We start from the raw sequence: 21,092 nt of genomic DNA, 5'->3' as shown, positions 1-21,092 counted from the left end.
TTTAAAATGTTTCTGTGTTTGTTTTTACTGCTGCACCTGCAGCTTGTGCAAGTTCCCGGGTGAGGAGATGAATTGAAGCTGCATGTTTTTACTGCTGCACCTGCAGCTTGTGCAAGTTCCCGGGCGAGGAGATGATTTGAAGCTGCAGCTGAGGCCTAGCCCACAGCCACAGCAATGCTAGATCCTTAACCCACTGAGCGAAGCCAGGGCTCTAACCCACATCCTCACAGAGACGCCGCAGCCCTTAACCCGATCATCCTCACAGAGGTCCTTAACCTGCTGAGCCACAATGGGAACTCCTGCTTTTAAATTACAAAACAAAATTTATTTTGGAAGTTCCTGCTGTGGCACGACAGGACCAGCGGTGTCTTGGGAGCGCTGGGACGCAGGTGTGATCCCCAGCCCAGCACACTGGGTTAAGAATCTGGCCTCGCCACAGCTGCGGCTTGGGTCACGACTGCAGCTCAGATTAGATCCCTAGCCGGGGAACTCCACATGCTGCGGGGCAGCCAAAACGAAAAAGAAAAAAACTTTTTTGGCCACGCCAACAGCATGTAGAAGTCCCAGGGCAAGCGATCAAACTCATTCCGCAGCAGTGACCTTTGCCACTGCAGCGACAATGCTGGCTCCTTAACCCATCATGCCACAAAAGAACTCCCAAATGTTTTAGATCTTGATCTGAGTGATGGTTTCTCAGGTTTCATGTGTAAAGATCCATCGGTGGGCTTCACTGTAAGAAAGGGAGCCCATGTTTATTCAGCAGGCGGCCGGCACTGTGTGCTGCTGCGGCCACAGCGGGAACAGAGGCCTCTGACGCCCCGGAGCTTAGGGTGTGGGGAGCTGTCTGCTGTCCTGGGAGGCCTGGTCCCCCCTGTCCTGAGCACACTGTCAGCCTGGCTGCCTCTCACGCAGGCTCAGGCCAGAGTCATGGGTCTGAAAGAGGCTGTGTGGGGTCCAGCAGGGGAGAGAAGAGACAGTCACACAGACGGTCCCCAGCAGAGCAGAAGCAGAAGCGCTAGGAGGGACACTGGGGACCCTGCTGGGGGTGGCTAAGGCACCCCAGTGAGGTGAGGGCTAGAGGGCACCCAGAGACCAGCGTCCCAAGTGCCCATGTGATAGGGAAGAACCTGCAGTTCCTGCTGTAGTGCAACAGGATTGGCGGCATCTTGGGAGCCCTGGGCTGCAGGTTCAATTCCCAGCCCGGCAGAGTGGGTTAAGGATTTGGCTTAGGTTGCACCTGAGGTTTGGATCAGATCCCTACCCTGGAACTCCATATGCTGAGGGGCAGCCAAAAAAAAAAAAAAAAATTACCGAAGAATTTCTGTACTCTATTAGAAATTAACCACTAAAGGGATGTTGCCTATAAGCTATTATTACACACAATGGCCCACCTCTGGGAACCCTGCCTCCCAGGCAGTGAGCGTTAAGCTAAAAAACCCTGTTTAGCTCCCAGGAAACCTCCTGACCAGGCCCACCTGTGAAGGGCCGCAGAGGGAAGAAACGAACCCCTCCCCTCCGAGTCGGGCCGGAACCAGAATTTTACCCCCGCCACCGCCCCTCCCGTTTAGTATAAAAGAAATCTGACTTGGGCGTCCCTGTCATGGCACAGCGGAAACAAATCTGGGGAGCATCCATGAGGACGCAATTTGATCCCTGGCCTCGCTCAGTGGGTTAAGGACCCGGCATTGCCACGAGCTGTGGTGTAGGTCGCAGACGCGGCTCGGATCTGGTGTGGCTGTGGTATAGGCCAGCAGCCGTAGCTCCAGTTCGACCCCTGGCCTGGGAACCTCCATATGCTGCCGGTGTGGCCTTAGAAAACAAAAAAAAAAAAGCTCGACTTGGGGAAGATGCTTCTCTAGGACACTTCTCGGTCTGCTGGCTTTGCAAATGGCCTCTATTCCTCATGCCAGCAACTCGCCTCTCGATTTCTTGGCCTGTCTTGCAGCGCAGTACGAGTTTGAACTCAGTAATGCACACCGGGCGCCCGCAGCTGTGAAAGCGGAGACATTGGTGTCCGAGGAGGAGCGCTCTGAGCAGGTGAGCGAAGGGTGAGCAGGAGCCCCTCTGAGCAGAAGTCAGGCTGGGAACCAGGAGCCGCCTCCATGTCCTGCCCCCACCCCCGTGGCTCCAAGGCTTCTGGTTCCTGTCAGCCCAGCCAGGGTCCTGTGCCAAGCTGGAGTGGGGAGGTGGTGGCGCCAGAAGCCACAGCAGGTTTATATTCTGGCTGCGGCTGTGCTGGCCCCATGCCAAGCCCTGTCCCCCGCCTTGGAGCGGGGAGAGCCTCGGCCAGGGTCTCCTTGGAATCACACCCCCCTCTCCCCCCAGCCCTGGATCGTCTCTGCTCAGGATTGTCTGGAAAGCTGTGCTGGCCCCTTGGCCCCCACCTCCCGGCCCCAGCCCTACTTCTTCAGGTCCAGCCTGGTACCACCTCTTCCAGGAAGCCCCCTGGGAATATCTCTACCCTCCACAAGAAGAGGGTGCCCTTGATTGCTCCCAAGACCAGGGCAGAGATCTGGGCCCAAGATGCTGGCCTCTCAGCCTTGATGTTTCAACACCCAGGACCCCTGGGTTTTCTCTTGCCTGTTTCCCACTTTGCAAAGGGGCAGCTTTCATCTGTGGGGCTGGGGCTGAGGGGCTTAGGTGACTACAGCTCTGGGGAGACCGCAGAGAAAGGGGACTCAGGCAGCCCCGCTCCCTCACTGTTGGGACCCCCCGGACACCTCAGGGACATGGATCAGCAGCCTGCCTCTGCCCACCTAGGCTGCAGCCCAAAGCCATTCTTGGCCACCTTGGCGTGGCCTGAGGGACCTGCCCACCCCCCCCCAACAAAAGAGCTCCCTTGGGAGAAGGGGGGACATTCCCCTTCATTCTGCCTCCACCTCACTTGGGGCCTAGAATGTTCCCTCTGTCTCTGACTTTTCCTTTTCTGACTTCCAGTCTGTCTCTCTCTCTGCTTCTGTTTTTTTTTCCCCACCTGTTTCTCTTTTGCTCTAAGCAGGGTCTTTTTCTCTGTCCTCCCGGGGGAGGGGAGGGGGCGGGCTAGGAGTGGGTAACTTCGTCTGAGTGACCTTGCAGCTCCTTGTCTCCAAAGCAGATGTGGGAGTTCCTGTTGTGCCTCATTGGTTAATGAATCTGACTAGTATCCATGAGGATGCGGGTTCGAGCCCTGGCCTCACTCAGTGGATTGAGGATCCAGCATTGCCATGAGCTGTGGTGTAGGTCACAGATGCGGCTCGGATCTGGTGTGGCTGTGGCTGTGACCCTAGCCTGGGAACTTTCACAGGCAGCTGCGGCCCTAACAAGCAAAAAAAAAAAGCAGATGTAACTCCAGAGTTGCGGTGAGGATTCAGGGCGCTGAGGCATGGCCCGCACATAGTAGGGCTTGGTCTCTGGCTTCCTGTCCATAAAAGGGGTGACAGGAACAGGCCCTGGCCCCTGTGGGGACTGAGGGGATGACCCCGACGTTCTTAGCATGGATCTGTGCCTCCTGAGGTCTACTGACATCTACAGGCTCCATTCATAACCACTCTGTGGGGTGCCCACCATCGCCCCACTTTACAGATCAGCCAAATGAGGCCCAGAGAAGCTGAGTTAGTTGCCCACAATCACGCAGCAGGTCCTGCTCTAGTAGTGGAGCCAGCATTTGAACTCTTTACTGCAGGCCTCAGTTTTAAAACTGTATTTAATGCTCTCCGTCTAAATGGGGCAGATAGAGGTGTTGGGATTGGCAGGGCAGGGGGAAGCTGGGGACCGAACCCCACTGGCCTTGGAGTTCCCATTGTGGCTCAGTGGGTTAAGGACCTGGCATTGCTGCAAGCTGTGGTGTAGATCGAAGATGTGCGGCTCGGATCTGGTGCTGCCGTGGCCTGTGCCTGCTTCTCGGCCTGCCCCTTCTAGGCATCTCACAACTGGCCAGTTCATACTTCCTGACACACTGCTGTCACTCGGCCAGGACCCTGCCAGGGCTCCCTGTGGCCCTGGGCTCAGTCCAGAGCTTGGTGCCTGCCATTCGTGGTCCATGGCTGGGCCCCCTGACCTCCGCGTGGGGCTGCCCTCAGCACATCCACTGGCTCCAGCCCCAGCCCTACTTCTTCCTCTGGCCCACTTTCTCTGGCTTTCTCTCTAACTCACAGCACCGCCCTGGAGGCCCTGTCCTCCAGGGTCGCCTCCCAGAAGTCTCCTCCTGGGCCTTGGCCGGCACTTGGCCTGGGCTGACCAAGGGGGGGAGGAGAGAAGGGCAGCACAAGAGGGCCTGTCCTCTGGGAAAGGAGAGTTTTCCTCCAGGGTGCCCTGTGGACATGGGGCATCCAGCTCATTAAAATCCTTGAGATCTGAGGAAGGGGAGGGCACTGGCTTCAAAATACATATATGTATATATTTTTTAATTCTTATTTTTTGCTTTTTAGGGCCACACCTGCGGCATATGGAAGTTCCTAGGCTAGGGGTCAAATAGGAGCTGCAGCTGCTGGCCTACACCACAGCCACAGCATCGCGGGATCCGAGCCAGGTCTGGAACCTATACTGCAGCCCGTGGCAACGCTGGATCCTTAGCCCACTGAGCGAGGCCAGGGATAGAACCCGAATCCTCATGGATACTAGTCAGGTTCATTACCACCGAGCTGCAATGGGAACTCCCTGTTGATGTTTCATTTTTCATTTTATTTTATATTGGTGTATAGTTGATTTATAATGTGTTAGTTTTAGGTATATAGCAAAGTGACTCAGTTATACATACATCATTTTCAGACTCTTATACAGGTTATTACAGAACACTGAGTAGGGTTCCCTACGCTAGGCATCAGGTCCTTGTTAGTTATCTATTTTCTATATAGTCGCACAAAAAATTTTTAAATAGCAAAATGTTTACTTAAATTTCTTCTAAATGTAACATGATATCAGCTTCGCCCGTTGTTAAATTTAGCGTTTTAGGATGTGTCACTGTGTATGAAAACAATTTTAGGTCACATATTTCTCACTTGGAAGGATCTGCAAGATTCCTAAGAATGCATGATATTTGTGGAGCAGTCAAAGCCTGTAGCAAATCAAATGAGTTCCTTGAACCCAAGAGCTTCAACGGCCAAGTTATAAAATTCTTTTCAAATATTTTTACAGCTAAAGAGATGCATATAATTTGGGATATATTTGTATTTTGTAAATTGTAAAACAAAACCCTGTTGGAGGGTCCTTTGTGGCCCAGCGGGTTGAGCATCCAAGACTGCCACAGCTGCGGCATAGGTCGAAACAGTGGTGAGGGTTCGATCCCTGGTCTGGGAACTTCCATATGCCTTGAGTTCTGCCTAAAACAAACAAGAAACATGTAACATAAAATGTGTCATTGTGGCGTTCCCGTCGTGGCACAGTGGAAACAAATCTGACTAGGAACCATGAGGTTGCAGGTTTGATCCCCAGCCTTGCTCCGTGGGTTGGGGATCCAGCACTGCCGTGAGCTGTGGTGTAGATCACAGACAGGGCTCGGATCCCATGTTGCTGTGGCTGTGGTGTAGGCTGGCAGCGGTAGCTCCGATTCAACCCCTAGCCTGGGAACCTCCACATGCTGTGGGTTCGGCCCTGGAAAGCAAAAATAAATAAATAAATAAGCGTGTCGTTGTAATCATTTCTAGGTGTACGGTTCAACAGTATGACGCGTATTTATGTTGCTGTGTAACAGATCTTCAGAGGTTTATCGTCTTGCAAGACTGAAACCCTATACCCGTTAAATAACCACTCCCCGTCTCCCCTTCTCAGGCTAGAACCCTGGCAACCACCGCTCCACATTCTGAGTGTGACTGCACTAGACACCCCATGTAAGTAGAATTACGCATTATGTGCCTTCTGTAACTGGCTTATTTCACTTAGCATAATGTCCTCCGGGGTAATTCATGTCGTAGCAAATGTCTGGGCTCCCTTCCCTTTCCTTCCTTCTTTCTAGGGCCGCACCCACAGCATATGGAGGTTCGAAGGCTAGGGGTCTAATCAGAGCTGTAGCCGCCGGCCTCCACCACAGCCACAGCAACACGGGATCCACGCCGCATCTGCGACCTACACCACAGCTCGCGGCAACGCCGGATACTTAACCCACTGAGGGGGGCCAGGGATCAAACCCGAATCCTCACAGACGCTATGTCAGGTTCTTAACCTGCTGAGCCACAATGGGAACTCCTGAATGTCTTCCTTCTTTTTAAAGGCTCATTCATATTCCGCTGTGTGTATATATCCGTGTATCCATCAGTGGACACTGAGATTGCTTCCACCTCTTGGCAACTGTGAAAAATGCTGCAATGAACAAGGGTGTGCAAATACCTCTTCAAAACCCTGTTTTCAGTTCTCCTGGATGTACACCCAGAAGTGGGATGGCTGGGTCCTATGATAACCCTACTTTTAATTTTTTGAGAACCTGGCATGGGTGCCTTTTTATTTTCCAGTTTTACTGAGATAATAATTGACACGCAACAGGGTGTTTGTTCCAGGTTAATGATTTGATAGAGATCTATATTGTGAAATGACTCCTGCAGTAAGTTTAGTTAACATCTGTCACCACGAAGGGTTACAATTTTTTTCCTTGTGACGAAGACTTTTGAGATCTACTCTCTCAACAACACTGTACTGTGTATTTGAAAGCGGCTAACTGGTCACCATGCTGCCCGTGACCTTCCCAGGACTTACTTCTCTTATAACTGGAAGTTTGTGCAGTGACTATCTCCATGTCCCCCACCCCGCACTGGGTGTCTTTTTTTTTTTTTTTTTTTGGCTTTTTAGGGCCTCACCCATGGCATATGGAGGTCCCCAGGCCAGAGGTCCAATCAGAGCCATTACGAATCAGGTTTGTTAACCACTGAGCCACAACAGGAACTCCTGGGTGTCTTTTTAAATGTTTATTGGGGTGTGGAGTGGAGCCCTGGCTCATGCAAGTCCAAAAACAACTCTATGCGATGGGCAAGGCATGCAGGACACAAGCTCAGGAGCTCCAGAAATACAGTTTTATTTTCCTGTCATTCAATGGAACATTGATCCAACGCTCACTTTTCATCTCAGCCAATTTGGATCTGACCCCCTCCCTGGGGTAGCGCCCAGGGGCTCACCAATGTCTAAGGCTCTTTATCCATCCCTGGCAGAGGCTGGAGGGGTAGTCGGTCCTCTCGGCCCCTCCAAGTCTCCTCTGATGCCCCAAAACCCAGAAACTTGCTTTTTCTTTCAACGTTACTAAGTTGCTACGAATTTCACAGACATTCTTTGAAACTCACGTGCTGCCTCCTGTCCTGTGTCAGGGACCCTGGGACCTTCACGAGCTTTGGGCACTTTTGCTGGCGTGGATCAAGATCTTTTTTTTTTAATTTTTATTTTGTCTTTTTGCTATTTCTTTGGGCCGCTCCCACGGCATATGGAGGTTCCCAGGCTAGGGGTTGAATCGGAGCTGTAGCCACCGGCCTACACCAGAGCCACAGCAATGCGGGATCCGAGCCACGTCTGCGACCTACACCACAGCCCATGGCAACGCCGGATCGTTAACCCACTGAGCAAGGCCAGGGACCGAACCCTCAACCTCATGGTTCCTAGTCGGATTCGTTAACCACTGCGCCATGACGGGAACTCCTGGATCAAGATCTTAAACCTTCTACTTATGGCCACTTGGGTATAAAGACGGATGCAATCCGGGCTGAACTCACTGTTAGGTATTCATTGCTAGCATCTCCATTTTTTCTTCTGATTCTAAAAAGAAACGGAAACATTTTTGTGGGTCCCTAAAAATATGTGGGCAAGGGTACTCCATTCAACTGACCACGTGGGTTAGAGGCACAGGAAGGTCCGGTGGGGGGAAGGACACCCACATGCTAACATTTCCAAACGTCAACCTACTGAATTTCCAGCACCAGGTGTGTCCATGTCACTATTTGGCTCCAAACCCTGCCCAGGAAAACACCCAAGCTTTGCCCTCCACCGTCAAGGCCCTTCGTTGGCTGGTTCCCATCAGCCCTTCCGGTCTCAGGTACCAAAAGCCTCCATCCTCTTGAATGTTTCCAGAGCACCCCAGCCTGCACACTGTTTTGTTTTGTTTTCTTTTGTTTTTAGGACTGAACCTGCAGCACATGGAAGTTCCCAGGCCAGCGGTCGAATCGGAGCCGCAGCTGCCAACCTACGCCACGGCCACAGCAATGCTGGATCTGAGCCTCGTCTGTGACCTACACCACAGCTCATGGCAATGCTGGATACTTAACCCACTGAGCAGGGCCAGGGATGGAACCCGCATCGTCATGGATACTAGCCCGGTTTCCTTACTGCTGAGCCGCAACAGGAACTCCCACGGCTGCACACTTTTTTATTTTTTTTGGTCTTTTTGCCATTTCTTGGGCCGCTCCCGCGGCATATGGAGGTTCCCAGGCTAGGGGTCTAAACGGAGCTGTAGACTGCCAGCCTATGCCAGAGCCACAGCAACGCGGGATCCGAGCCGCGTCTGCAACCTACACCACAGCTCACGGCAACGCCGGATGGTCAACCCACTGAGCAAGGGCAGGGACCGAACCCACAACCTCATGGTTCCTAGTCGGATTCGTCAACCGCTGCGCCATGACGGGAACTCCTGGCTGCACACTTTTTTTGCTCTGGCTGCCCCCTCCCCTGGGAGGTTCCCTTCCCACCTGAACTAGATCCTGCACATCCTTTGAGACCCAGCTCATGTGTCACTTGCTCTTCGAAGGGTCCAGGCCCCCTCCCTCCTCCTCATTCTTCATTCATTTCTCTGCTGTAGACCTACCTGCTTTTCTACATCCACCTCATCCCTTCAACTGTGAACCCCTTGAGGGCAGCTGGTTTTCCCATGGATCCCCGGTGCCCAGCACGGGCCAGTGAATGCTGAATGCAGAAGCAGATGGCTGAGTGAATGCCGGAGTGCAAGAATGACTGAATCAAGAAGGAAACAGGAAAAGAGAGCCGTGATTAATCTGCTCAGGAAAGGGGTCCCCTGCATAGCCCCCCGCCACAGATGGCGGGTCTAGACTGATGGTGGAGCCAGGCTGAGCTCCCCTCCTCTGACTCCCCCCCTCCCCAGAGACTGGGTTTCTGGGAACATGCTGGAAGCTTGGCTCTCCTCCCTAGCTGAATCCTCTGTATCGACCCTGTTCCGACCCAGGAGTCCCGGTGCTTTGAGGCTGCAGGACCAGAAACCAGACAGTGCAGAGGGAAGGGCCTCGCAGGGAGGACGGGAACAGCCTGAGACCCTCCTTCTGAAGTGGAGGTTTGCAGGACCACAGAAACCTCAGGGAAGCTGGGTGACGGCACCTAGTCCCAGGCTGTCATGAGAACAAAATGAGAAACGATGTGGGTGCCTGGAGTCCAGGCGGAATCCCATGAGTGCTAAAGGGACATCATCTGGAGTGCAACGTGGAGCAGTTCCAGACCCTGCAGGGATCATTGTCACCCTTTGGGGTGCCCAGCACCCGAACGCCCTCCCTCTGTCCAGGGCCTCCCCTGCTCCCATCACAGATGCTGGCAATGCCATCACAGCTTTCCCAGCTCCATGGTGATACAGGGAGGCAGCTGTGTAGCAGTTGTGGTGGCAGCACCCAGCATCCAGGGTTGGCCTGAGAGGAGGTGTGTGGCCAGGGGGACAACGGTGGGGGTGTGTGCACCAAGCCACTTCTGGCATGTGATTTGGGGCATTGTTCCTGGCTAGGTGTGGCCTTTGAGCCTGCTTCTCTGGCTCTCCCAGAGAATCTGTGACACACTCAGTAGCTGCTAGTGAACCCTTTTCTATTTCAATTAGTCAGAAACCAGGAACCAGAAACCAGGGAGGTGTGGCCCCCCAAAGCTAAGGGATTTTGGATGGCATCATTAAAGCTCTAGTACCCAGAAGAAGGGAGGGTTTTCTCTGTTCATGTCTGTTCTGTGTAGCAGGAAGCGCAGGAAAGTGGCGCCTCTCTCGGGGACACTGATCAGGTTGGCGTGGGATCTAGAATTCAGAGTCAGGGGGAGAGGAGCCTGACTTGGGGCTCAGAGGCCTCAAGGCTTTGGGGAGAACAATGATAGCTTAGGCCCTAAGGGCCACTCTGGCAGCTCAGGAGGTGGGGGTCCAGGCCTTGCTCAGGGCTGGAATAGTCTGAAGATGGACAGAGCTGTTTTGGAGGGAGTAAGCTCCCTAGCACTGGAGGTAAGCAAGGACTGAGTCCTGAAGCAGACAAAAGAAGCCCAGCCTGGGCTTCTCTGGCCCAGCTTTGGTGTGTGTCTCCAGACTAGGGGCAGAGAAGAGACTACAGCAACACCCAAACACTAGCCTTGACAGAGGCCATCTCTGCCCCCACCCACAAACCAGACCTCAGTACAACCCCCAGTGGGAGCGGGGGACGGTGAGCCCCTAATCTACCAAGAAGCCAACAAAGCTCCTTCTCACTCCTCTCGAGTGACCCAACCCACACTCAGGGGCGGGGCACATGGCTGAGGGATGACCAGGCAGAGAGGGCAGATCTCAGTAACCCAGGATGGCGGATGACGGCCCTGATAAACCACCTGGAAAAACAGCCCCATGTACCTGGAGAAACAATTATGTTCCCACCGATCACTTAGCCAAAGATCACAGACCGATAACGAGCGTGCTAGCCAGGACGGGGGAGCTGGCACTTTCCTGCCTGCTGGCGGCTGTGTACACTGGAACAACCACTGCAGCAGGAAATTTGGCAAAGCCTACGGAAGTCCCACCCGCACATGTCTTCTGGCCCAGGGATTCCATTTCTAGGAATTTATCCTTGGCTCTGTGTACTCACAGGCAAAATGACGTGTGAGCCGTGCTATTGTTTGGTGAAAGCAAATGATGGTGACAACCTACCCATCCATCAACAGAGGACATCAAAGACATGTTGGATGGTAGCCTCACACAGGATGAAACTGGGTAAATGGCAACGAGAACGGGGGCGCTTTTTGTGTACGGATGTGCACGGCTCTCAAAGATACAATAGCTCAAAGTCCGGATGTAACCACTAAGGTCCTATTTGTGTATCAAAGGAAAAAAAATTTGTCTGCTGATGCGCTGAAAGCAGAAACTGTTCAGAGGATGTCGTAGGAATCAAGAACCATGGGTGCCAGCGTTCCCTGGTAGCACAGGAGGTTAAGGATTCGGCGTTGTCACTGCTATGGCTCCAGGCACTGCCATGGCAAGAGTTTGATCTCTGGCCCCAGAACTTCTGCACGCTGTAGGCGTGACTAAAAAAAATAAATAAAAATTACAATTAAAACTTGCTTTTGAAAAAGAATAGCGGATGCCTCAGGGAAGGGAATTTGTGTGGCTGGGAGGGGAGACTGACTTTTCATTGAAAGCACTGTAAACCTTCAGTTGTTTTCGAATTTCATAAAGTGTGCATGCAGTATACAGAGAAGACACAATGTAAGAGAAAGCAGAACCTGTGCTAGGCATCCCCACATAGAGTGTGTCCTGGGTGCCTTTGGCAGGTGTCACTGTGCCCTCTCTGCAGGTAATGAGATGCAACCAGCTTGGAGAGGTTCCGGAAGCCACCCAACATCACCCAGCAAGGGAGAGGCGGTGCTGGGGCTGGGCCTCAGGTCTGCAGTTATGCTTAGGGAAATATCTTCCAGGGATGCCAATTGCCCAGGGCCAGTTGCCACTGTGCCAGCCTCAGTACTGTGACCTCTAGATCTGGGAAGGGAAACAATTCTAGAAACTCGGCTTTGGGCGCAGAGACTGGGAGAAGGATCATGCCCCAGTAGTAAGGCCTGCGGTCGGGCATGGAGTTCTGGGTAGGCCCGGGGCCAGCTGTGTGACCTCCAGCAAGTAATTTCCTCTCTGTGAACCTGAACCCCTCATCCAGGTTCCCACTCTGGGCATGAAAAAGGCATAAATGAGACAGCTGAGGAAGCTCCCTCCCCCCAGACGGGTTCCCCCAAATAATCTAGGTCTTTCAGACTGGCCCCCACAATCTCTAGATTCTCTCAAACCTCTGGGCTGCCCTTCCTCACCTCCTTCTGGGTCCACGCGACTCTTAACACAAATCCTCCTATTGTTTGCACAAAGTTCACCGGATTATTCATTCATTCCATTTACACCTTTGCAGGGCCTCCCACGCTTCAGCCTCTGGTGTCCAGGGCTGCCCTCCTCGCATGACGCGGCCTGAGCATCGCTGCCACTTGCCCACGCCTCCCAGCGCACACTCAGGCCCACAGCCAGGCGCTCAGACCACGCCCGCCGCCCACACGGACCCGTGGCGCAGGTCCACGGGCACCCTGCGTCTCCACTCGCCTCAAGGGGCGCCCCACGCCCCTCGACTCCCGCCCGCGCCGGACCCGCCCCTACACCGCCCAAGGTGCCCAATGAGCGCCGAGGTCCGGGCGGGCCCCGCCCACCATGGGAGCCCCGGACGCCGATTGGTCCGCCCGGACGCAGTGTCCGCGTCCCCCGGCACGTGGGGCGGGGGCGGGGGTGAATGAAGTGGAAGCGATTCCCCCGCCCCCGCGCTTAGCTCCCCCTCCCTGTGGGGCCCGCCCCCCCTCGGCGCCCAGTCCAGCGTCTGCCTGTCCGCCTGCGGCTGTACTGGACCCTGACGCCTGGCTCCCCTGGGCCGGGACCCTGCGTCGCGGACTCGCGATGGCCAAGCGCAGCTCGCTGTCCATCCGCATCGTGGAGGGGAAGAACCTGCCCGCCAAGGACATGTGAGCCGGGGCTGGGGGCGGGAACCCCAACTTTCCGGGGAGGGACGCTGCCCCTTATCCCTGATCTTTTTGGGGTCCACACGGCCCGCCCGTAAGTAGAGCAACGGCGAGGGTGTGGCGCGTGTGGCTGCAGTAGGAGACTGGCAGGGAAATGGGGGCAGTGAGATTTGCTAAGAGCACCAGACGAGCGTGACAGGCAAGAGCTGGGGACTGAGGAACGAACGGCAGGGATCTGGCAGGAGGCTTAGTAAACCGAGAGGGAGAGAATGGCGGCTCAAGAGGGGAAGGGGCTTTGGTAGGATGGAGCTGGGCGTGGAGGAGGTGGGGAAGGGCAAATGTCTCCGTGCACTACCGGGGGTGTGGCTGGAGGGGGTGGGGGCCGTCCTGGAAACGGGGGGCGGGGTCCTTCCTTGGCAGTTCTGGAATCCTTAGTACCTGGGAGTGTGCACCCGAAATGCCCTGGGCCCAGGGGTGGTCCTGGGGCTTCCTGCTGTGCATTTGGGAAGGGAGGGGCTGGTCTGAAAAGTGGACCTATAGGTCAGGAGACCAGGATCCCTGCGGGATGGAGTGTCTGGGTACCAGCACCTGTTGTGCCCTCAAGTTTACCTGAGCCATTGTCTTTAACCCTCACAACCACCTAGCACGGCCCTTCTCACGGTTCCATTTTACAGATGTGGAGACTGAGGCTTGGAGACGTGAACTGCTGGCTCCAAGTGGCAGAGCAAGGTCTTGAGTCTAGGTCTTCTAACAAGCGCTGACATCTAGCCCTTTCCCTGATCCCTGCAGATTTAAGGAGGTTTCCACGGCTCCCTGTCCCACCCTCCTCAGTAGGTGCCAGCGCCGAGCCGCCTGATCCAGTAGCTGGTTCAGTTACTGGTTCGGTATATTACCAGTTGCTGGGAATATGCCGCCTCAGGCAGCTCCCTGTTCCCGAAGCCTCGGTTTCTCCTATCGTGAACAGAGGTGGAAATCCCTGTCAGATAAGAGTGGTGGAAAGTACAAAGCTTGAGGGGTGCTGGCTGCCTGGAGGAGGGGGCGGGGGAACCCGGAGGCGGCATAGGGTCCAAAGTCTGCTGGGCTACATCCCCGGACTCCTCCGCGGGCTCCCGGATGCGGAGAAGTGGCCTAGGGGAGTGTGGTGCAGGAGGAGGGGCAAGGGCACCTCCCTCAGGAGCACAGTGGCCCTGGTGAGTTTCCCAGCATGCTCGGCGCCGCGAGCAGTTCCAGTTCAAGGCCCCCTGGGCTTGATGAGGCCGGGCTCAGCAGTTGCTATGGCAATGCGTGAGGGAGGGTGCCAGGCGGGCTGGCTCACGGTGGGTTTCCCTGCGTGGGGGAAGTTGCGGCGGGAGCTGGGATCGTGGTCTCTGGGGTGGGAAAGCAGATGAGCTCTGAGAAGGGTCTCAGCCTCCAGGCCCAGCCTCTAAGCAGCCCCACGCTGGCATGGGTATCTAGGTCAGCTTGGCCTCCTCTGGCTGCTGGTGGCTGGGAGGAACAGCCCCTCCGTCTGTCGCCTCCCTCCCCATCCGGGCAGCGCTGGCTCTAGGGCCTGACTCTAGGCTCTCACCAGCTTGGGGCAGTGAAACTGGGTTCTGCCTACCTGAGAGCCATGGTGCCTGGTTCCCTCTCCTGCCTCTGCACAGCCAGGCAACTCGGCCAGGTACCTCCATTCCCAGGGCAAAGGCCATCAAGTTCTGTCATTTCTGCCTCCAGAACGCCTTCCTTGCCCTGCCCTCTTGCCTGCTCACCTCCCCCCACCTGCTTTCCTTTGTCTTTCCCAGAGTGGCTGATGTACACAGCTCTGACCCATCAGCCATCTCTTAAATCCAGCTGTGAACCAGCACCAACCACCTCAGCCCCTCACATCTGGGCTGCTGGCCTTCACTGCCTTGCTTTTGCACATGTGGATCTTCTGCCTTCAAGTACTCCCCTTCAGAGTCCACCGGAAAACTCCTATTCATCCTTCAGAACCCCTTTCAAACTTCCCCTCCTCTCCAGGCTCTCCCTGGTGCCGTTGGGCAGGGTTCTTTGCCCCTGTTCCGTGCCCTCCAGCACTTTGGGTCAGCTAGAGTTAGGACAAAGCCCTTGGTAGCAGTTGCTCCTTCCTAGGCTGCCTGCACCACATGACTGTGAGGGCAGGAGCTGTGACTCATTCATCTCGGCATTCTGGGTGCCCTCAGGGACACCTGGTCCACAGTAGGGGAGATTCAGAGGTGTTGAGGTCCTTCTCATGTAATCCTTTTATGAGCCCTATTAGGCAGATAAGCTCCTTTTGTAGATGGGGAAACTGAGGCTCAGGATGCAGAAATCTTTTACCAAGGCCACACAGCAGGTAAGGCAAGAAGTCAGGATTCAGATGCACCCTGCTGCTGACAGCCCAAGCATCCTAGCTGGACCCAGGTTGCAAGCTTGCTGTGGGGCTCAGTGGGGATGAAACCTCGCAAATGCCATGCAAAGCATTCGGCTCTGGCATGGCAGCGGTTTGAGATGACAGGAGGCCCTCCCTGAGTGCTGGAGGAGGAGGTAGTGGTGAGCCTGCGCCACTGGGCCTCTTCAGCCCCCAGCCTGTTTCCTGAGCAACATCCCTTCCAGCCAGGGCTTGCATACTCCTGAGCACGGGAAGCTCACCTTCTTCCATGGTGGCCCATCTTGACTGAGACAGTTCTGAGAAGGGGCCAGCATCACATAGTGGCCACCTGCCTGGCTGCCACTTCCATTCATGGCTTTTTGGTCCCCTTAAGGGCACAGGGCACAGCTGTGCTCCCTCTCGCTGACAGCTTCCAGAGCCTGCCCGTCTCTGTCTTGCTTCCTCCCACTGTCTCCCATTCTTGGGTGCCTGGGTCACCCAGGCAGGGGCTGAGTCTCATGGTGACTGGTGACCCACTGGCTCCCACGCCCAGTGGCCCTGGGGACGGGCCCAGGGCTATTTCAGGGTTTGCCCTGGTCCTCCCCCTTCCACAGCCTGGAAACTGCCAAGGCCCTAAATATAGAGGCCCCACAAGGAGCCAGGCTGGGCCAGTGGTGGCGAGTGGCTTGGGGAAGGAAGAGTGGGAGAGGGGGCCAGCCCAGGGACCTCATCGGGGCAGAGGGCCCTGGGCAGGGCACACATGCCAACAGCTGGCCGGCGCCATCATTGGGCCCAGGTCCTTAAATCTGGCCTTAGGCCCTTCTTGACACTGTTCCCTTCCGCCCCTCTGATCCAGCCTCCCAGCTCATGGCTAGCCCTGCACACCAGGTCTGTTCCTGCCTGCAGGCCTTTGCCCATACCAGCGACCCTGCCTGTAGCAGGAGCCCCAGACCTCACTGTTCGTGGAAATTCATTCACTGAGCTGAGGGAGGGCAGTGCTGGGCTTACAGGGAATAACAGATCGCTGGCCCCCAGGAACCCCCCTGGGGGGGGGCAGGCCAGGAGGCAGAAACGGGGCAGAGGACCTGTACTGGGGGACAGCCCACTCTGACCTCTCCTCCTTCCTCTGAGTTCCCTGTTCAAACACATGTGCAGCTGCTGGGCCCTGCCACCCAGCCCAGCTCCGGCGGTGCACAGGGGCCTGCTTCCTTGAGGACCGGAGTCCCTGGCTTAGTGGTGGTGGCATGCGAGCTGGGATGTCCCAAGGGCCCTCGGGACAACAGGGCTCTTGAACCGTGGGGGCGAGGTTATAGGCAGAAAGCGAGGAGTCCGGGGCGGTGCTGACACTCTCAAAACACCTCCCAGGGGCCCGGCCAAGCATCATGTCAGGAACCCAGGGCGGCTACCCTGTGAGCTGGCACTACAGGTCTCACTGTACAGAGAGGAGGGCGTGGGCGACCGAGCCTTGGAAGACATTTCTCATCGGTGTCAGGAGGACCTTTGGAGACGTTTGTCTCCAGTAGCTTCCTCTGAGCGAAGATCCCTTTTTGAGAAGGGAAGCTGGGCTCGGAATTCCCCAATCCCAGCATGCAAAGACACTTCCTTTTCATGGACACCTAGCCTGAAGGACGCTGCTGGAGACAGTCCAGCCCCACTTCTTGCCCAGTACGGGCCCTGGACCTGGCTGGGGCTGCCCTGAACCCCAGGAATCGCCCCCCCTACAGGGACAAGAAGACTCAAGCCATCCTGGGTTGCCTTCCCCATTCCTTCTTTCTCAGATGACCCGAAGCTTGAGGCTAATGGTTATATACATTCATTCATTCATTCACTCAACAAACACTCATGGGATCCCGGTTTGTGCCAAGACCTATGAACACAGAAGGGGTCCCCACCCTCAGGTAGCTCCTAGTCAGACAGGGGAGGTAGCTGATGGCGGTGCAGGGGTTGGGGAGGCAGGCGTGGGAAGGCAGGGGATACCTTACTCCCAGCCTCTGGGACAGGAGAGGCCTTTTCGGGGAGGGGGCTGAGGAGGGGTCCTGGAAGGAGCAGGAAGGCATTCCAGGCAGGAGGAACAGCAGGAACCAAGGCTCAGAGGAGAGCGCCAAGCGCTGTCTTGTGTATTGCGGATAGGGGTCTCTCCAGCTCACCCTGGGCTTTTGTGACTCTTGTCTCTGTCCTTCCCGGGTCGGGGCAGCGTGGGACGGCTGGGAGTGGGCCGGAAGGAGAGGCATCCTTTCCTGAGCGGGAGCAGCAGTGTGCAGGCGCCGCCTTTCCCGCAGCAGCCCCCTCCCCTCCGGGATCAAGGGTGGGGGCCCACGTGTCACCCTGAGGAGCCTCTGAGCTCCAGCCCAGGACTCCTGCCTGTCTTTTTCCTGGGGTCACTGGGAGCCCCTGGCAGAGGGAGGCGGGGACCCAAGGCGGGCCGCCCTCCAGCCCTGCCCCGCTCCTCTCTTGCAGCACGGGCAGCAGCGACCCTTACTGCATCGTGAAGGTGGACAACGAGCCCATCATCCGGTACCGCCCCCACCCCGCCCCCAAGGGAGGGAGGGGGAGGTGGGCGTGGCCGCTCCTGCGCACGCACCTGTGGGCGGGGCAGGGGGAACGTGCGTGGAGATGGCGAGGACTCGGCGCCTCTGATTCCCTGGGGCCCGGTCAGGCCCTGACAACCTGCTAGGAGGTAAGAAAGACCGACTAGTCCTGCTAATGACTCACCTTAGCGCCCATCGAGGGATTCGCTACGTCGGGCTGGGCGCTCAGCCAAGGTCCTCTCTCCCCGACTCTGTTCCTCTTACAACCCTCACAGCCCGCAAAAGGGACAGATGGTGATGATGAGTAGTGACAACAGCTGTCCCTTGGGAAGCGCTGTCTCTGCCAGGCCCTGGGCTCACCCTTTTCCAGCCTGTCTAATACTTACAGTGAGCTCCATACGGTAGCATCGCATCCCATTTGCAGATGGGAAACGGAGGCTCAGAGAGACTAAGTAACTTAGCCCAAGGTCACATATCGAGTAAGTGGCAAAGCCAGACTGGAACCCTAGTCCGGCTGACCTACCCGCCCCCGGTCGGTGATCTGATGCGGGGGGGGTCCCCCAACTCCCTGAGAGAGCCCCACAGTGGTGACCCCCAGAAAGACTGCCCCTCTCCAGTCTGGGGGTTCCCAGCCCGCACCCAGAAGGGCCCCTTCCCCTGGGCGTCTCTCTCTCTCTCTTTAGGCTTGAGGATTCTGGGCAGGGTTTTTGCTGTCTGGTCCCCTCACTCACCCAGGCCTTCGTCTCAAAGTTCACAGCCAGAGCCACTTGGCTCTTCTGCCCACCTGAGTGCCCATTGCCGACCACTAGCCAAGGTTGCCCGACTCCCAGTTCCTCCCACCCGCCCTCAGGGACCTTTCTCCAGGTTCTCTCCCGAGCATGGACCCCACGGTGGGGAGAGATGCATGGTGGCTCTGATGGTGTCGCTGATAGGGAAGCCAAGGCCCCAAGAGTTCAAGTGACCTGTCCGAGAAATGGTGGGGCTGACCGTGATTCTCTGAGCCTTCATCTGGGTCCTTGGGGTTTCAGCTTCCCCCATCCGATAGCCTGCTGAGAGCCCTGAGTTGAAGGCTCTGCCCTGGGGGGTGGCTGGCGGTGAGTGAGGCTCTGCCCATATAAGACCTCTGTGGGTCAGTCCCTGGACCTTGGCTCCCAGGCACCCCTGGTAGGACTGTCTGGCCCCAGAGTCAGCTTGGTCATCCCCCTGCCCCACCTTCAGCAAGTCTGTGAGGCATCAGGAGCCAGTTGGAGGCTGAGAGGTCAGGCTTCTGGTCCTGGCCCTGCTGCTGTCCTGCTGTGTGACCTCTGGCTAGCTACTGGCAAATCTGGTCTCAGCTTCCCCACTTGGGAAATGGCCTGACAGATGCGGTCAGTGCCTCACCCAGGGCAGAGAGGAAGGACGGGGGGGATTGACTGGGCGTGGAAGGTGGGGTCCAGAACACGGAGCATCATCACACAGCAGCGCAGTTGTTCCAGGGATGGGGCAGCGGGGGTGGGAGAGGGTCCAGGCAAAGGTGCGCTCAAGCCCCAAAGCCCCGCCTTGCCCCACCCCGGGGCCTGCAGGTGGCAGGAGCTGACGGTCCTTTCCTGCAGGACGGCCACTGTGTGGAAGACCCTGTGCCCCTTCTGGGGCGAGGAGTATCAGGTGCATCTGCCCCCCACCTTCCACTCGGTGGCCTTCTATGTCATGGACGAGGATGCCCTCAGGTGGGTGGACCCCCCCTCTTGAGCTGGGGCCCGGACCCGGCCATCTGTCCCTCCCCAGCCCTTTTCACCGCTGGGAATGCTGGTCACTTTACGTGCTGTTTATAGCCTGGAGGGAGGAGGAGCGCGGGAGGGCCTCGGAGGGCCAGGGTTTGGCCGTTTGGTGTCTGTGTATGGACTCACTGCATGCCTGCCTTGTCACGCACGCACGTGTGCCCTGGGCTATGTGCACACAAGGGTGTGAGCTAGGAAATGGGTGCCCAGAGAGAAGAGCTTGGCATGTTTGTGGGCACACGTGTCAGTCCACGTGCAGAAACCTATCCCGTGCCCATGAGAGTGTCCAGAATCGAGGGCCACAGAAGGGTCACGGGTCCTGCTCTGCAGGCCCCTATAAGCGACTGGAGTGTCAGACCCCCTGCTCCCCACAGGGGCCCTGAACTGGGTGGGAGGGGGGTCCTGGGCGCCACGCAGAGCCCTTCCCAGCTCTGGCTTCCTCTCCACCCTCCAGCCGGGACGACGTTATTGGGAAGGTCTGCCTGACGAGGGACACCCTGGCCTCTCACCCTAAGGGTAAGGTCCCTGGGACAGCACCCGCTCCTGTGTCTCCTCCCCCGGCCTCCCCTCCCTCTCCCCGCACTGGCCTGTGCAGCCCCCCTGTGGGGACCGCATCCCCCTCCCCAGGGCAGAGAGGGGCTGCTGGTGGTGGGAACTGCAGGCAGAGGAAGGGGCCTCTTTTATGGGCCATTGCTGAGATGTGGGGAGCCCTCCTCCCAGTCTCACTGGCTCTGTACCCCAGGGGTCCCCTCAGCCTGGTCCCAGTGTCCTAAGTCGGAAGGGTCTGCCCAGAGCTGGGCTAGCCTGGAGAGCCCCTGATGGCTCTGGGGATGCTGGCGATGTTTGGAGGGGTCAGCCCTGCCCCAGGCTCACCGTGTGACCTGCAGCAGGTGCTGCCTCCCCTGGGCTGAGTCCTCATCTGCCAGTGAAGGTCCAGACCAGGAGCTCTTAGATGCCTCAGGCTGGCCCGAGCTCCGGCACTCGCAAGGAGCCACCCCAGCAAACACCTGCTCCTGTCTGTGAGGCCTGGGGGCGGGGGACTCTGCTGACTCACGGAGCCTCTTGGCCCCTGCCAGGCCAGAAGCCTCTCCTGCGTGTGACCCCAGCCGGCCCCTCGGGGTCCAGGGACCCCTGTGATGCCATTCCCTTGTTGCTTCCCCGCCTGGGCTTAGGTCCTCCTCCCTGAGCGAGGGTCACTCTCCCCGTGTTTTCACATGGGGAAACTGAGGCAGAGGGACCGGTCCCAGCAGGGCTCAGGGGCAGGGCCACCACGTGCGGTTTGACACAATAGTGAAGGATCCGGGGGGTCCTGGACTTGGACTTCAATCCAGGCTTGTTTGGCTGCCGCTGTTCAGCTTCTGAACCCCAGTTTCCCCATCCGTCCCTGGGCACGGCGGCCCCTGCCTCAGGGGAGCTTGAGGGGATTCCGAGCAAGTTGTGGAGGGGCCCCTGGTGTCTGGCGGGACCAGGGGTGAAGGGCCAGGCCCCTGGCTGAGCCACGGCCCCTCAGGTTTCAGTGGGTGGGCGCATCTGATGGAGGTCGACCCGGACGAGGAGGTGCAGGGCGAAATCCACCTGCGGCTGGAGGTGGTGTCGGGGACCCGGGGCTGCCGGCTGCGCTGCTCGGTGCTGGAGGCCAGGTGAGCCGTGGGAGCCGGGCAGCCGGGCAGTGGGGCCCCCGGACACTAGAGCAACCCCCTGTGGATGCCGGGCCTCCTCTCCTGCTTCCTTCCAGGAGAGCAGGCTCTGGGGCGTCACAGGGAGCCTGGCGCCAGGCGAGGCTGCGGAAGGAGGCGGGAGGGGGTTGGGGAGGTG

At 57.2% G+C, this 21,092-nt stretch overlaps 2 protein-coding genes across 43 annotated transcripts in view; both read left to right on the top strand.

Moving 5' to 3' along the window:
* Positions 1 to 12,648, top strand: part of UPK3BL2 (uroplakin 3B like 2) — a 26,860-nt gene extending 14,212 nt beyond the window's left edge. The window contains exons 7-9 of one of the 2 annotated variants that reach the window (XR_014839379.1): positions 1,946 to 2,037; positions 5,746 to 5,804; positions 12,054 to 12,648. The gene's annotated coding sequence lies outside the window, so the exon portion shown is untranslated. Of the gene's footprint in view, positions 1 to 1,945; positions 2,038 to 5,745; positions 5,805 to 10,753; positions 11,235 to 12,053 lie in introns of those variants that run through there. The other variant, XR_002342311.2, reaches the window with a different exon arrangement.
* Positions 12,497 to 21,092, top strand: part of LOC100624152 (ras GTPase-activating protein 4) — a 27,183-nt gene continuing 18,587 nt past the window's right edge. For 21 of the 41 annotated variants that reach the window (XR_014840204.1, XR_014840203.1, XR_014840202.1 and 18 more), the window contains exons 1-5: positions 12,497 to 12,648; positions 17,450 to 17,506; positions 19,113 to 19,226; positions 19,732 to 19,793; positions 20,788 to 20,917. Coding sequence is in view for 24 of the 41 variants with exons in the window: in XM_013995503.3 (XP_013850957.3) it covers positions 12,584 to 12,648; positions 17,450 to 17,506; positions 19,113 to 19,226; positions 19,732 to 19,793; positions 20,788 to 20,917 (428 nt within the window). In the remaining 17 variants the exon portion in view is untranslated. Of the gene's footprint in view, positions 12,649 to 13,319; positions 13,476 to 17,449; positions 17,670 to 19,112; positions 19,227 to 19,731; positions 19,794 to 20,787; positions 20,918 to 21,092 lie in introns of those variants that run through there. The other 20 variants (XM_013995506.3, XM_085016725.1, XM_085016741.1 and 17 more) reach the window with 7 other exon arrangements.

The sequence above is a fragment of the Sus scrofa genome, chromosome 3 (assembly GCF_054392235.1).
Source record: "Sus scrofa isolate SSC_HxYL_T2T_F1_AM1 chromosome 3, Sscrofa_HxYL_maternal_Yorkshire_Landrace_v2.0, whole genome shotgun sequence".
Classification (NCBI taxonomy): Eukaryota; Metazoa; Chordata; class Mammalia; order Artiodactyla; family Suidae; genus Sus; species Sus scrofa.
The sequence above is the reverse complement of the archived record's forward strand: the minus strand, read 5'-3'. Positions and strand labels throughout refer to the sequence as shown.